The following is a 15,000-nucleotide window of genomic DNA, read 5'->3' as shown; positions in this document are numbered from 1 at the left end:
GAGACCCGGCGTCCCCATCGTAGACCCCAGAAGATCTACCACGGGTCCGAATCACAGGGCGGTTCTGTGGATCGACGCAGTGGTCCTGAGACTGTGATGTCATCTTCACTGGGCGATCAGACCGAAGCAAACGCCTCGGACTCCACAAGAAACTCTGGTTCTCAAAAAATAGATTTTATCAACATTTTTCACTCGTGTTCTGGAAACTTTCTACTCTCGTTAAAAAAGTTCTGAGGCTCCGTATTAGAAAGAGTTGAGATACAGTGAAGTTCTCGTTGGAGCAGAGATGATTCACAGATTTAGTTTCATCCAGTCACTTGGTTCAAATGTTTAAGATGTCAAATGCTGTAAAAGATCTTCGGGTGAAAAACTTGGAACCAAAATGAATAAGATTCAAAACCATTTCCTGCTTTTCAAACTGTCTCACTTTGTCCACGATGTCCCCAAACTACCAAAACAAGAGTCGGGTCGTAAAAGAAACAAATAAATAAGAATAAAGTAAAGTGTGGTTGTGTCCTAAAGTGTCTCCAGAGGTTTCAACTGGACAGGAAGCGGACGTCTCTGGACGAGATCGTCCTCTGAGCTTCTACAGGAAGTCTCACACAGCTGAGCACACATGTGCACCTTTTCACGTCATTTAGGCAAACAAGTGAACCGTCGTAATGCTCTGAAGAGTTCCGTCCCAACAAACCAAGAAAAGGTCCATTAGGGTGAGAAAGGAAAGTTTTACAAATCAACATCTTATTACAAATCTAGTTTAAAAGATCTATTTATCTCAAAATAGTCTCTTTGTCATGTAATTGTTTTCTTTCCTTAAAATCTCTGTTTGCAAAGAGAAAAGAGTCAGGGAGCAACATGTAGCATCATGTAGCATCATGTAGCAGCATGTAGCAGCATGTAGCATCATGTAGCAGCATGTAGCAGCATGTAGCAGCATGTAGCAGCATGTAGCAGCATGTAGCAGCATGTAGCAGCATGTAGCCACATGTAGCCACATGTAGCAGCATGTAGCAGCATGTAGCAGCATGTAGCAGCATGTAGCCACATGTAGCCACATGTAGCAGCATGTAGCAGCATGTAGCAGCATGTAGCAGCATGTAGCATCAACCAAAGGTCTAGTTTCTGGGAGAGAATCTCTTCAGAGTAAAGCGTCGACTCAGACAGCAGGAAAACAACCAACCTGTAGATTTCTATTGTTATCAGCTGCACAAACACAGAACCCACTGACGCATCACAGCTGGACTCAACAGAACCGACTCTACTGAAAGGAACCTAGAATGAAGAGTAAACAAAACCTCTCATTCTCTGAGCCCTGAGGTTTGGCTAAAAGTGCTTTGTTGCTGCGATAAGTCGACCAACCGGCTTCACTTGTTGTTGCCTCGGACGACTGAATCCACCAATGGCGGCGCAGCTCTGCGGGCCAAGTGGGGTCTGCCCTCGCAGCCGATTGGTCGATGAGACGGGATGGAGTCAGATCAAAAGAAGCGTCTGTATTGGCGTCCTCATGTGACCATCGGCCCAATCAGTACTTTTCTTAATATACACATTGTTTACATTTAATCAGAAACTCTGGAACCAGCTGAGAACGTTGTCTCCTTTTAATATGAAACATTAATAGTTTTAAATTCAAATCCAATTTGGTTATTGAAGACATCTAGTGGGATTTAGTTTGTACACATGCTGACACCAGAGGAGCAACGGCTCATAAAACTCTTAAATAAGAACAATAAATAAGGTGGAAAATGTCTGATCACAATTCTATTGCTGCTGATCATCGTTTATTGATGATGATAAAGACAAACAAAATGTTATACTTTTACTAGACTTTTGGTAATTTTCTCAAATGATAATGAAATATTGTATTTTCATTGTCAATATTATAATGAGCTTAGAGCTCGTGTTCGGAACCAAAGCGATCTTCCATTGGTTAGCTGTTAGCTGTTAGCCGTTAGCCGTTAGCGATTGCTCCGCTAGTTAACTGGTCCTCTAAAGAGAACTTTAAACGCTTAATGACGACGTCGTTGTTTTTCTCAAAACAAAACTCATAAAGAAAAAACACTTACGAATGTTCGGTAGAAAACCAGCATCTATGCGCTCTCGTCTCCGACTGCACACGAACGCACCACGACCGGCGACCCGGCCCGTCACCGCCCTGCGGAGGTCAAACTGAGGCCGGATGTAAACACGGCCGCCGTCGTCCTTTAATCCAGTTTTGTTTGGATGGAAAAATAGAAATCCTGGAATGTTTCTCTGATTATTGTCTCAGCCGATCAGCTGTTTGACAGCTTGTTGTTGTTGACATCCATTATACTTCAGCTCCGCCCACTCAAGGGTTCACAGTTCTCGTCTGATTGGTCGACCGCTGCAGGAGGGGAAAGGGGGCGGCGCCACACGACCGGGATTCGCGTTGTAAAAGGTCAAGAAATATAAGTCAAATATAGATATATAAACTTTCAATGGTGAACTTATTTATTATTTTTTGGGTCGGGGGATTAGTTAAGTAATAATAATGTTTTTGTTACTATTTATCTTCACTAATCCATCTATATTAATTTAATAATAAATAATATAAAAAGTCAGTTGTATTATCATCATTATTATTATAATATAGGGTTTGTTTTTAGAACATGATTTACTTAAAGTTCAATTTTATATTAAGAGGAATGTATGAAATTAAAACAATATAAGGTGTTTAATGTACTTTACTGTACACTATTTCAATTAAACCAAGACTGTAAATAAAGTCCTATTAATAACTTTTATTTTATTCCTGCTTATCTTAATTTATTCCTTAAATCTTAATATTAAGATTTAAATATTCCTGTCTCTTTACAACCTGCACAAGGACTCTTCTTCTTCTCTCTTTCTATTAATGTAAATCTTTTCCGCTCTTCTTGGGGTTAGTGGACAGGAAGTGAGGACATTCCATGGACAGAAGAAGAAGGCCTCCCATCCTCCTCTTCATGGTACCTAGGCAACAGCTGCCTCCTCCTCCTCCTCCTCCTCTCTATGTGTCTTTGGGCTCCAGCTTGCAGGACATGTCAAACAGGAGGTTCTGGTTGTCGATCACCTGCAGCTGACGGACATAGGCCTTCGTCTGCAGGTGTGGGGGGGACGTCTCCGTATCCATGGCTACCGAGGGGGACACAGGAGCAGAGGCGTCATTACGTCATTGATCATCATCATCGTAACAGGGCGCCTCCACCAGAGGGAGACAGCGCTCAGCACAAGACCTTCACAATAAAAGCATCAAAGGAATCAGCTGTCAAAATTGCTCAAAAATTCCATTTGAGTATTCGCTTAAAAAAAAACAGATATTCAAATATATTTGAATATCTGGTTGCGCATTAGTCGCATCAATAACAGGAAAAATGACATGTACAGGTACTTTACTTAAGTTTAAACATATTTAACAAGACCACAGACCTCTCGCGCTTTAAATGGCCGACAACAATAAACAAATGCCGAGTGCTGATCAAGAGTTTTGTGCAGTTTAATGTCGCGATTCTTGACGTCATCATCATGACGACCACTTACACACGTGTTCCCTTCTAATACTGGTCTTTGAGTTCAAGCAGCTTAATACAAACAGAGGTTTACCCAGCTGGCTGCTCCTGTAGCGCCTGATGATCCTCACCATGTCGGCCACTTTGTGCTGCAGGGGGAAGAAGAGGAGGATCCTCGTCATCCTCCTTATCATCACCACCACCTTCATCATCATCATCATCAGATTATTAACTCACCATCTTCTCAAAGTTGACGAGTTCTCCGTGAAACGTCTTACAGCTCTCGTGAAGGAACGTCAGATCTGAAGGAGAAGCAGGAAATATTCTGATTATTGATGCGATGGCAGACTTCTGACGGACACCAAGAAGACACGTTTATTTACATTATTTGCTATTAATTCTTACTTCGCTTCTCTTTTTCACCATTGGAGTCATACGTTCCTCTGGTTACCATGGAGACAGAGAGCTTAAGTCCATTCACACTCAGCGTTTAGTTTAGTGTGCACCAGGATACAGCCTGAAACTATGTAATCAATAAATAATACCGATCAACCCAAATGCACGCATGTAATACACCACTTCTATTGAACGCAGCATCCAGCGTAATACCTCATTCTGTAATTAACTAGTCAACTTGAACGCCCCAGGAGACGTCACATGCGACATGGACACTGCTTTTCACACCTTTACTGCCCTGTAGAAATACCCAGAAGCCCCCATTGTCCTGGACGGAGGCCCATGAGCTCCTCCTGGTGCTGATCAGTACGGGACGCCCTTTGTCAATGCAGCACCCCATGCAAATAACCTAAGACTCGTCCCATTCGCCCCCTGATTGGTTGATACTCGCTGCCATCGTTGGTTTGATTGGTGTGTTTCAGGTTCACGGCCAATCACGAAGCTTAATATCGGGTTCCACAGCTGGAGGAGCAACGTGGACTCAGAGGATCTATGAGGGGTCCAGGAGACTCCGGGGGACCACGAGGTCACATGACTGGTCGGTTGGATCTACCGGTGTCGGTCCAGACCCACCTTTGAGCAGCAGAGGAGTGAAAGGGATCAGCGGAGGTCTCAGGCTGGTGATCAGGTCTCTGTAGGACTTGTGGTTTCTGGACGGGTCCTGAAGGAGTAGAAGTACTCTGATCCTTTACTGCAGTAAAAGTACTACTACCACAGCATGGAAATACTCTACATCTCTTACTCACCGCAACACTTTCAAACTGCTGAAACTGCTTCCTGAACTTCCCCGGGAGACCCTGAACACAACACGCACAACAACAACAACAGTAAATTACATTATTGTCTTGTTTTATAAAATAGAAAGTGCTTTATTAGCTTCTAGGTTCTATTATCTTTATTAAGGCACCTGCTCGTGAGGCACCGTCGTATCTTAAAGAGCTTGTAACAGCTTATTCGCTCCATAGATGCTGGTTACTTGTTGTTCCTATGGTTTTAAACAGTAGGCTGGGGGCCAGAGCCTTCAGTTATCAAGCTCCTCTTTTGTGGAACCAGGTTCCACTTTCAGTCCGGGGGGCAGATTCGGTCAGCTCTTTTATGGTAAAACTTAAAACTTTCCTCTTTGATTGTGCCTATAGTTAGGGCTGGCTCAGGTCAGCCCGGACCAGCCCTTAGTTAAGCTGCTATAGGCTTAGACTGCCGGGGGAATTCTTAGGACACACCGAGCTCCTCTCTCACGCTCTCGTTCTACAATAATTCACGTTTTATTAATGCACATGACTAATTCAGCTTCTTTACGGGAGTTTTTTTTGTGCTTCTCCCCTATCAGGTCTCCGTAGATCGTGGTTCCTTCTGGACCCTGGTCCTGACACCTGCCGTGGCCATGCTGACGCCTGCTGCTGCCATCATCATCATCATCATTTTAGATATTAATCATATTACTGGACTCGTAAACCAACATTACCCTCTCCTAAAGTCGATGGTGGTTCTATGTGGTGATGGTGGTTCTATGTGATGGTGGTTCTATGTGATGGTGGTTCTATGTGATGGTGGTTCTATGTGATGGTGGTGCTATGTGATGGTGGTTCTATGTGGTGGTGGTTCTATGTGATGGTGGTTCTATGTGATGGTGGTTCTATGTGATGGTGGTTGTATGTGATGGTGGTTGTATGTGATGGTGGTTCTATGTGATGGTGGTTCTATGTGATGGTGGTTCTATGTGATGGTGGTTGTATGTGATGGTGGTTCTATGTGATGGTGGTTCTATCTGATGGTGGTTCTATGTGATGGTGGTTGTATGTGATGGTGGTTCTATGTGATGGTGGTTGTATGTGATGGTGGCTCTATGTGATGGTGGTTCTATCTGATGGTGGTTCTATCTGATGGTGGTTCTATCTGATGGTGGTTGTATGTGATGGTGGTTGTATGTGATGGTAGTTGTATGTGATGGTGGTTCTATGTGATGGTGGTTGTATGTGATGGTGGTTGTATGTGATGGTGGTTGTATGTGATGGTGGTTCTATCTGATGGTGGTTCTATGTGATGGTGGTTCTATGTGATGGTGGTGGTCCCTGCAGTGGTCCTGCTGTGCGTCTGGTTTACTACTCACAGTTACTTGAATCATTGTCATATAGTCTCATGTATTATACATTATTCATTGTGTCCTCATGACATCATTGTAGTCTGCAGTCCTCTGAGGCTAATTTGTAATTTGCGATTTTGGGCTCTACAAAATAAAATGAATTGAATTGAATTATCTCACAGTTAGCTTCTGAATGCTAAACGTTAGCGTTAGCTTCTGGTGGTTCTGTGTACTGGTCTCGTGTGAGCTAGCGGGTCGTACCTCCCAGGTGAGTCGCAGTCTGCTCACCGCCGGGTTGTCCAAACCCAAAACCACCGCCAGGAAGGACAGAAGGTCCTGCTGCTGCTTGCAGCTGCAACACACACGGAACGCAGCTGTTAGGACGGGTAACACCCAGGTGGTTCCCAGTGACCCCCCCCTGCCCGGGGCCCCGGGGACTCACAGTGCTGCGATCTTGATGAACTTGCGGAGCAGTTGGACCCTCTTTGGCAGCGACTGACACTGCAGGATCTCTGTGGCGACCCAGTGCTGCACCTCGCTGCAGCGCTGCAGTACCAGCTCCAGGTTGAGGGGGCGCCAGCGGGACTGCTCCCCGTGGAAAACGTAGCACACAAACTCCACCTAAGGCGCACACCAACAAAGAAGAATTTGACCGGGATTGCAACAACGAAACGATCAAATCAATTATCAAAAGAGTCGGCAACGAATCTCATTATCGATTCATCGTGTCGCACAATTAATAAAAGAAACTTGACAAATCGTCGGTGCAAAAGCTGAAGGATCTTTCGGAGCTGAATTGGACATCAAATCAGTGAGATCTTTAGCAGAAGCTAGTAGAGTTCCTCCGCACCTCGTGCACGCAGCTGAAGAGCTCCCAGTCGAACGCCACCAGCTGATTGGCCACTTCCTCGGCCGACATGTCGTGCAGTTTGCTGTCTCCGGGCGTCCAGTGGATCTCCTCAGGAAGCGGAAGCTACGGGCGCAGGAAATGACTTCATCACTTCATTTGTATTTACTTCCTGACGTTCAATAATTTAATGAAGTTAGAAACACTGAAAACAAACAGAGTTAAAAACACCCGACAATCAATCAACGAACAAACCAATGAAGCGATCAATAAACTGATCAACCATCCGATCCGTCCGCGCTCACCAGGGAGTCCAGCTCGCTGGGCTCGCAGGTGAACAGGTGAGTGTTGACTCCCAGCGTGGTGAAGACGGCCTCGTCACTGGGTCGGAACACGGCCTTCTCTGTGACATCATGAGACACGGACGTCATTACGCTGATCAATAACCCGTAGAAAGATTAAATCTGCGTCTCCTGACCTCCGGCGGAGGTGACGGCCACCAGGACCAGGTTCCCGGGCAGCACCGGCTGGTCCTCGCTGTACTGCAGCTTCTCTCGGACCAGAGCCAGAATCTCCCCGACCCGGCAGGACAGACGGCTCCGGATGGTGACGTAGGAGTGGTCGGGGGTGTAGACCCTGCAGAAGACTGGAGGCCAGACAACGCAGAGACGTTTGGTCAGCTGTGGTCCCGACACGCTGGATCACTGGATCCAGTTCTCTTCTGGGTTCGTTATAAAGACGTTTAGCTTCTAGTACAACGTTGCCCACACGTTTCGCCTGGCGACCTACTTTTCAATAGACCCCCCCCCACCTCGTCAGCTGTTCCCCCGACTGAATAAATACAAACATCGAGTAGCAGCAGAGACCCAACGGAACCGTGATGGATGTGAAACAAGGAGCCTCTCGACTGTCAGATGGAGGGAACCAAGCATTGAAAACATTCCTGGTCATTTAGCTTCTATTAGCTTACAGTTAGCATGTATAGCCGTTGGCTAGCTTCTTTATAGTTTGCATTGTTTACGCTAAGCTTGGGTTTGCGTGTGCCGTACTCTCGTCGGAGCCCCTGAAGGCCTCTCTGGGCTGCAGACAGGCGTCGATCCGTCTGAAGTGTCTGAAGAGAGGACGGACCTGCTTCCTCCTGCTCTCCTTCTCTGCAACAGAGCTGCACACGCAGTCATTACATCACACGCAGTCACTACATCATGTGACACGCAGTCACTACATCATGTGACACGCAGTCACTACATCATGTGACACGCAGTCACTACATCATGTGATAATATCAATAATGTTTGACATGTGGCTTAAGTCGGGCGGCACGGTGGCGTGGTGGTTAGCACTGTTGCCTCACAGCAAGAAGGTCCTGGGTTCGATTCCGCCCAGTGGCCTTTCTGTGTGGAGTCTGCATGTTCTCCCCGTGTCTGCGTGGGTTCTCTCCGGGTTCTCCGGCTTCCTCCCACAGTCCAAAGACATGCTCTGGGGATCAGGTTGATTGGTGACTCTAAATTGCCCGTAGTTGTGTGAATGTGAGTGTGAATGGTTGTGTGTCTCTGTGTAGCCCTGCGATTGGCTGGCGACCAATCCAGGATGTACCCTGTCTATCGCCCGAAGTTAGCTGGGATGGACTCCAGCCCCCCCGCGACCCTGTGTGCAGGATAAGCGGTTTGACAATGGATGGATGGATGGATGGATGTGGCTTAAGTCAAGGGTACAGAATAACTGCATTATTAAGTGTGTGAATAAAAACACGATGATATAAAATAATATACACGACAAATACAATAGAATACATAGAAGTAAGTAAATATCCAGTCCTGATGTCTTACGGTGAGTTTAAGATCTCCGTCCATCTCTGTAGTTTGAGGACGTCCTCCACCAGCTCAGGATACTGACTCAGCTCCTGAACCGCACACAGGTACAGCTCCTACACACACACACACACACACACACACACACACACACACACACACACGGCAATGAATATAATTAGAACGGAATAGAAAGTTGTTGTGACAACAGCTGGGAACAAACTTACAGTGTATCAGAACTCTTTATTTACAACGAGCTGCTATTAGTAAACGTCTTTAAGCTGCATTCTCTGTAGTGACCAGCAGGGGGCGACTCCTCTGCTCCCATAGACGTCTATGAGGAAATGACTCTACTTCTCTGTAGTGACCAGCAGGGGGCGACTCCTCTGCTCCCATAGACGTCTATGAGGAAATGACTCTACTTCTCTGTAGTGACCAGCAGGGGGCGACTCCTCTGCTCCCATAGACGTCTATGAGGAAATGACTCTACTTCTCTGTAGTGACCAGCAGGGGGCGACTCCTCTGCTCCCATAGACGTCTATGAGGAAATGACTCTACTTCTCTGTAGTGACCAGCAGGGGGCGACTCCTCTGCTCCCATAGACGTCTATGAGGAAATGACTCTACTTCTCTGTAGTGACCAGCAGGGGGCGACTCCTCTGCTCCCATAGACGTCTATGAGGAAATGACTCTACTTCTCTCTGGATTTATTCCCTCAGTAAACATTGTAAACATGAGTTTATGTCTCAGTCTCTAGTTTCAAGTCTTCTTCAACACAACGTGATGTTCATTTAGTGACTGATGGTCCATTCAGACCATAAAGCAGGGGACGCTTTAGGGCGGGGCTACATGCTGATTGACAGGTCTCTAACAGTGACGTATATTGTGTCTCCAAGTCCTCCTGTGTCCATATATGGTCACTTCCTGTTCACCAATTGATAATAAAGATTTTTTTAAAGCTTTAAAGTGGTCACCATGACAACGTCCCCTCCTTATGGTTGGTCAGTGTGTGTGTGTGTGTGTGTGTGTGTGTTACCTTGGGGAAGCTGTTGCTGCGCTCCCCTTCCTCCTGCAGAAGCTCTCTGTAGGTGTCCAGGTACCTGAACACCACGCTCAGCACCGCCCGCTTCCTCGCCACCTCCGACCCGCCTCCTCCTCCCTCCTCACCCTGCGTTTCCAGACTGAATCTGAGTGAAGGTTAAGGATCAATTCAGTTTCAAATCAAAAATTATATTTAATAAACGTCGAACTGTGGGGAAATGGAAAGATGCAGAAATGTAAATGTATCATTGGAAAAAGACGTGTATAAAACAAAATGAACACAATACAATAAAAGGGGCAATTGAATATTCATCTTTAATGGGCTCCGGTTTGATGTTTAAGACTCCGAGCAGAAGCTCTCATGAGAAGACTCAGCGCCGCCATGATGACCCATTTATCAGTGGAGCCGCACAGACCACATGTTCCACACACACTCCAGCTGAGAACAAGAGCGATGTTATGAAAATGGGAAATAAAATGTCCACCATGTTTTATGGCAAAACACTCGACTAGATCTCCACTCTCTGCTGTCCTGCTCCTAAATGGTGGAAGGAGGTCTGTGAAGACATCAGAGACCATCAGAGAGCCTTCACATCTTCAGACTAAAGACACACCTCTTTAGACTCTACCTCCACTAACACACTAACTAACTGTAGCACTTACATTGGACTTATAATGGTTCTTATCTACAGCAAGTTGTAAACTGGCTTATTTGATGAAATCACACTTTCTTGTTTCTTGTTCTTCTGAGTTTGTGTCCTGATGGTTGAAATGTTCTTATTGTAAGTCGCTTTGGATAAAAGCGTCAGATAAACGACATGTGATGGAATGTGTCTATTTTCAGATCTTTGACAGTCAGCAAAGGGAATTCAATTCATTTTATTTTGTAGCCCAAAATCGCAAATTACAAATGTGCCTCAGAGGACTTTACAGTCTGCGCACATGAGACATCTTCTGTCCCGAAACGCTCCATCAGCACAGGAATAAACAGGACAACAAACAAACATGGCCGCCAACTGTCACCCGTTCTCCCACAGATAGATATATATATATATATATATATAAAGGCTTACGTCTCCCATAGATACATATATATATATATAAAGGCTTACGTCTCCCATAGATACATATATATATATATAAAGGCTTACGTCTCCCATAGATACATATATATATAAAGGCTTACGTCTCCCATAGATACATATATATATATATATAAAGGCTTACGTCTCCCATAGATACATATATATATATATAAAGGCTTACGTCTCCCATAGATACATATATATATATATAAAGGCTTACGTCTCCCATAGATACATATATATATAAAGGCTTACGTCTCCCATAGATACATATATATATATATAAAGGCTTACGTCTCCCATAGATACATATATATATATATAAAGGCTTACGTCTCCCATAGATACATATATATATAAAGGCTTACGTCTCCCATAGATACATATATATATAAAGGCTTACGTCTCCCATAGATACATATATATATAAAGGCTTACGTCTCCCATAGATACATATATATAAAGGCTTACGTCTCCCATAGATAGATATATATATATAAAGGCTTACGTCTCCCATAGATATATATATAAAGGCTTACGTCTCCCATAGATAGATATATATATATATAAAGGCTTACGTCTCCCATAGATATATATATAAAGGCTTACGTCTCCCATAGATACATATATATATATATATAAAGGCTTACGTCTCCCATAGATACATATATATATATATAAAGGCTTACGTCTCCCATAGATACATATATATATATATAAAGGCTTACGTCTCCCATAGATACATATATATATAAAGGCTTACGTCTCCCATAGATACATATATATATATATAAAGGCTTACGTCTCCCATAGATACATATATATATATATAAAGGCTTACGTCTCCCATAGATACATATATATATAAAGGCTTACGTCTCCCATAGATACATATATATATAAAGGCTTACGTCTCCCATAGATACATATATATATAAAGGCTTACGTCTCCCATAGATACATATATATAAAGGCTTACGTCTCCCATAGATAGATATATATATATAAAGGCTTACGTCTCCCATAGATATATATATAAAGGCTTACGTCTCCCATAGATAGATATATATATATAAAGGCTTACGTCTCCCATAGATACATATATATATAAAGGCTTACGTCTCCCATAGATATATATATAAAGGCTTACGTCTCCCATAGATATATATATAAAGGCTTACGTCTCCCATAGATAGATATATATATATATAAAGGCTTACGTCTCCCATAGATATATATATAAAGGCTTACGTCTCCCATAGATATATATATAAAGGCTTACGTCTCCCATAGATAGATATATATATATAAAGGCTTACGTCTCCCATAGATATATATATATAAAGGCTTACGTCTCCCATAGATAGATATATATATATAAAGGCTTACGTCTCCCATAGATATATATATAAAGGCTTACGTCTCCCACAGATACATATATATATATAAAGGCTTACGTCTCCCATAGATATATATATAAAGGCTTACGTCTCCCATAGATATATATATAAAGGCTTACGTCTCCCATAGATATATATATAAAGCCTTACGTCTCCCATAGATAGATATATATATATATAAAGGCTTACGTCTCCCATAGATATATATGTAAAGGCTTACGGACGAGTCTAGAAGTCTAGAACGTCCGCAAAGGGCGGCCATCTTGCTACAGTCAGCTGGCTCACCCGTAGCATTGTGTTGGTAGTGGTACATGTACATTAAATAATAATAACTGGCTTCATTTTTAACCGATTTCTAAACGGTTTGTTATAAACGTCAGAGATGTAGTTACGACAACACATCCTTATAATATATAATCTATAATCTACAACGGTAATCTATCTTAAGTTTGTCTGTTTCTCTCAAACACCAAAGAGAGGAACAAATAAAGCAGCCGATGAAGGAGAAGAAGACAACACTGGTCTTCTTCTCCGTCCACCCACTTCTCCCTCTGCTCTACTTCCTGTCCTCCCCCTCCGGCTGCTCTTCTTCTCTCTGTGTGTGGGTGAGTTTTAAAGTGGACGACTATCACTGCAGAGAGAAGAAGAAAAACACTTTCATTTCTATTTTGAACTACAAAGATTCAAGTGGAGCTCAGATGTGATTGGATTCTTTTAGGGGATTTTATGCAAAGTGCTTTTTGACACATTTTACATTATATACATATATTATATATTTACATGCTCACTCAAATGTTCATGTTGAGCTGAATTACGTAATGCAGTAGTTCAGGTTGTAAAATCATATATGTATATATACACATACATGTAGTTGCGAGAGAAAGAGCGGAGCTGAGCTAAACGTGTCTGAAGGATACTGCTGCATCAGGACCTGCTGGAACCTGTCGGCTGCCAGGAAGATGGGATGCGTCAGCAGGAAGTCGTCCAGCAGGGTTTCTACAGGGAGACAGAGCTCAGAGTTACAGACTGTACTTGAACCTCACACAGCATATCCTCTCTTATCATCTGTTCTACTTGTTGTTACCACCTGAGAGGGAGGGTGGGGTTGGATAACAGGCAGGGAGGGGTTGTAGTCCAGGGTGAACAAAACAAACATCCCCATCAAACAAACTCAGAGACTGAAGCTCCATATGAGCTCAAATTATTTATATATATATATATATATATATATATATATATATATATATATATATATATATATATATATATATATATATATATATATAAATAAATAAACACACACGCGCACACAGTGTGACTGAGTATGTGAAGCATGCTGCAGTGGGCATGTCCTGTCAGGCTCCGCCTCTCTGCAGGCGGTTACCATAGAGACGGCAGGTTGAGAGCAACGAAGAGTAAACGTCACACGTGGCTGTAGTGGTGAGTGTGTGTGTATTTGATCCTAATATTACCTGAATGTAGAGTTAAAGATACAATAACAGGTGTATTAATATTTTAACTACCAAAACAATAATTTATTAAAATCACACGTTAACGTTTTATTTTTCCCCTCTTTGTTAAACATTTAGTTTTATCTTTCAGGAAAATACAAACATATCTGTTAATAATAATAAAGAATAATATGTCTATTATGAGACCGTCAATCAGCGTGTATCCCCAGCCTTAAGATTCACCCCACTTTACCATTGGAACAAATATACCAATGAGAACGAATAGAACCATGAGAACGAATAGAACCATGCGAACGAATAGACCCATGAGAACGAATAGAACCATGAGAACCATAAGAATGAATAGACCCATGAGAACGAATAGAACCATAAGAATGAATAGAACCATGAGAACCATCTCCCAATAAACAGGACAACAAACAAACATGGCCGCCAACTGTCACCTGTTCTCCCACAGATATATTTATATATATATATATGTCATCATGAATAGACCCATGAGAATGAATAGACCCATGAGAACAAATAGACCCATGAGAACAATTAGACCCATGCGAACGAATAGAACCATGAGAACGAATAGAACCATGAGAACGAATAGACCCATGAGAACGAATAGAACCATAAGAACGAATAGAACCATGAGAACGAATAGAACCATTGGAACAAATAGAACCATGAGAACCAATAGACCCATGAGAACAAATAGACCCATGAGAACGAATAGACCCATGAGAACAAATAGACCCATGAGAACAAATAGACCCATGAGAACGAATAGACCCATGAGAACGAATAGACCCATGAGAACGAATAGACCCATGAGAACGAATAGAACCATGAGAACGAATAGAACCATGAGAACGAATAGAACCATGAGAACGAATAGACCCATGAGAACGAATAGAACCATGAGAACGAATAGAACCATGCGAACGAATAGACCCATGAGAACGAATAGAACCATGAGAACGAATAGAACCATAAGAATGAATAGAACCATGAGAACCATCTCCCAATAAACAGGACACAAACAAACATGGCCGCCAACTGTCACCTGTTCTCCCACAGATATATATATATATATATATATGTCACCATGAATAGACTCATGAGAATGAATAGAACCATGAGAACGAATAGAACCATGAGAACCATAAGAATGAATAGACCCATGAGAACAAATAGACCCATGAGAACTAATAGAACCATAAGAATGAATAGAACCATGAGAACAAATAGACCCATGAGAACGAATAGACCCATGCGAACGAATAGAACCATGAGAATGAATAGAACCATGAGA

At 42.8% G+C, this 15,000-nt stretch overlaps 1 protein-coding gene across 1 annotated transcript in view; it reads right to left on the bottom strand.

The window, feature by feature from the left end:
- Nucleotides 1-2,863: 2,863 nt before the first annotated feature.
- rapgefl1 (Rap guanine nucleotide exchange factor (GEF)-like 1) overlaps nucleotides 2,864-15,000 on the bottom strand; it is a 16,627-nt gene continuing 4,490 nt past the window's right edge. Inside the window, exons 3-16 of the mRNA XM_078084272.1 lie at nucleotides 13,140-13,218; nucleotides 9,733-9,883; nucleotides 8,716-8,813; nucleotides 7,939-8,051; nucleotides 7,368-7,535; nucleotides 7,195-7,292; nucleotides 6,893-7,015; nucleotides 6,485-6,663; nucleotides 6,304-6,394; nucleotides 4,709-4,759; nucleotides 4,536-4,623; nucleotides 3,744-3,808; nucleotides 3,601-3,655; nucleotides 2,864-3,132 (exon numbers count right to left, since the gene is read on the bottom strand). Coding sequence (XP_077940398.1) covers nucleotides 3,008-3,132; nucleotides 3,601-3,655; nucleotides 3,744-3,808; nucleotides 4,536-4,623; nucleotides 4,709-4,759; nucleotides 6,304-6,394; nucleotides 6,485-6,663; nucleotides 6,893-7,015; nucleotides 7,195-7,292; nucleotides 7,368-7,535; nucleotides 7,939-8,051; nucleotides 8,716-8,813; nucleotides 9,733-9,883; nucleotides 13,140-13,218 — 1,484 coding nt within the window. The 3' untranslated portion in view covers nucleotides 2,864-3,007. The remainder of the gene's footprint in view (nucleotides 3,133-3,600; nucleotides 3,656-3,743; nucleotides 3,809-4,535; nucleotides 4,624-4,708; nucleotides 4,760-6,303; nucleotides 6,395-6,484; nucleotides 6,664-6,892; nucleotides 7,016-7,194; nucleotides 7,293-7,367; nucleotides 7,536-7,938; nucleotides 8,052-8,715; nucleotides 8,814-9,732; nucleotides 9,884-13,139; nucleotides 13,219-15,000) is intronic.

This window comes from Gasterosteus aculeatus, chromosome 11 (assembly GCF_964276395.1).
Source record: "Gasterosteus aculeatus chromosome 11, fGasAcu3.hap1.1, whole genome shotgun sequence".
NCBI lineage: Eukaryota > Metazoa > Chordata > Actinopteri > Perciformes > Gasterosteidae > Gasterosteus > Gasterosteus aculeatus.
This window is presented reverse-complemented; position numbering and strand designations above follow the sequence as displayed.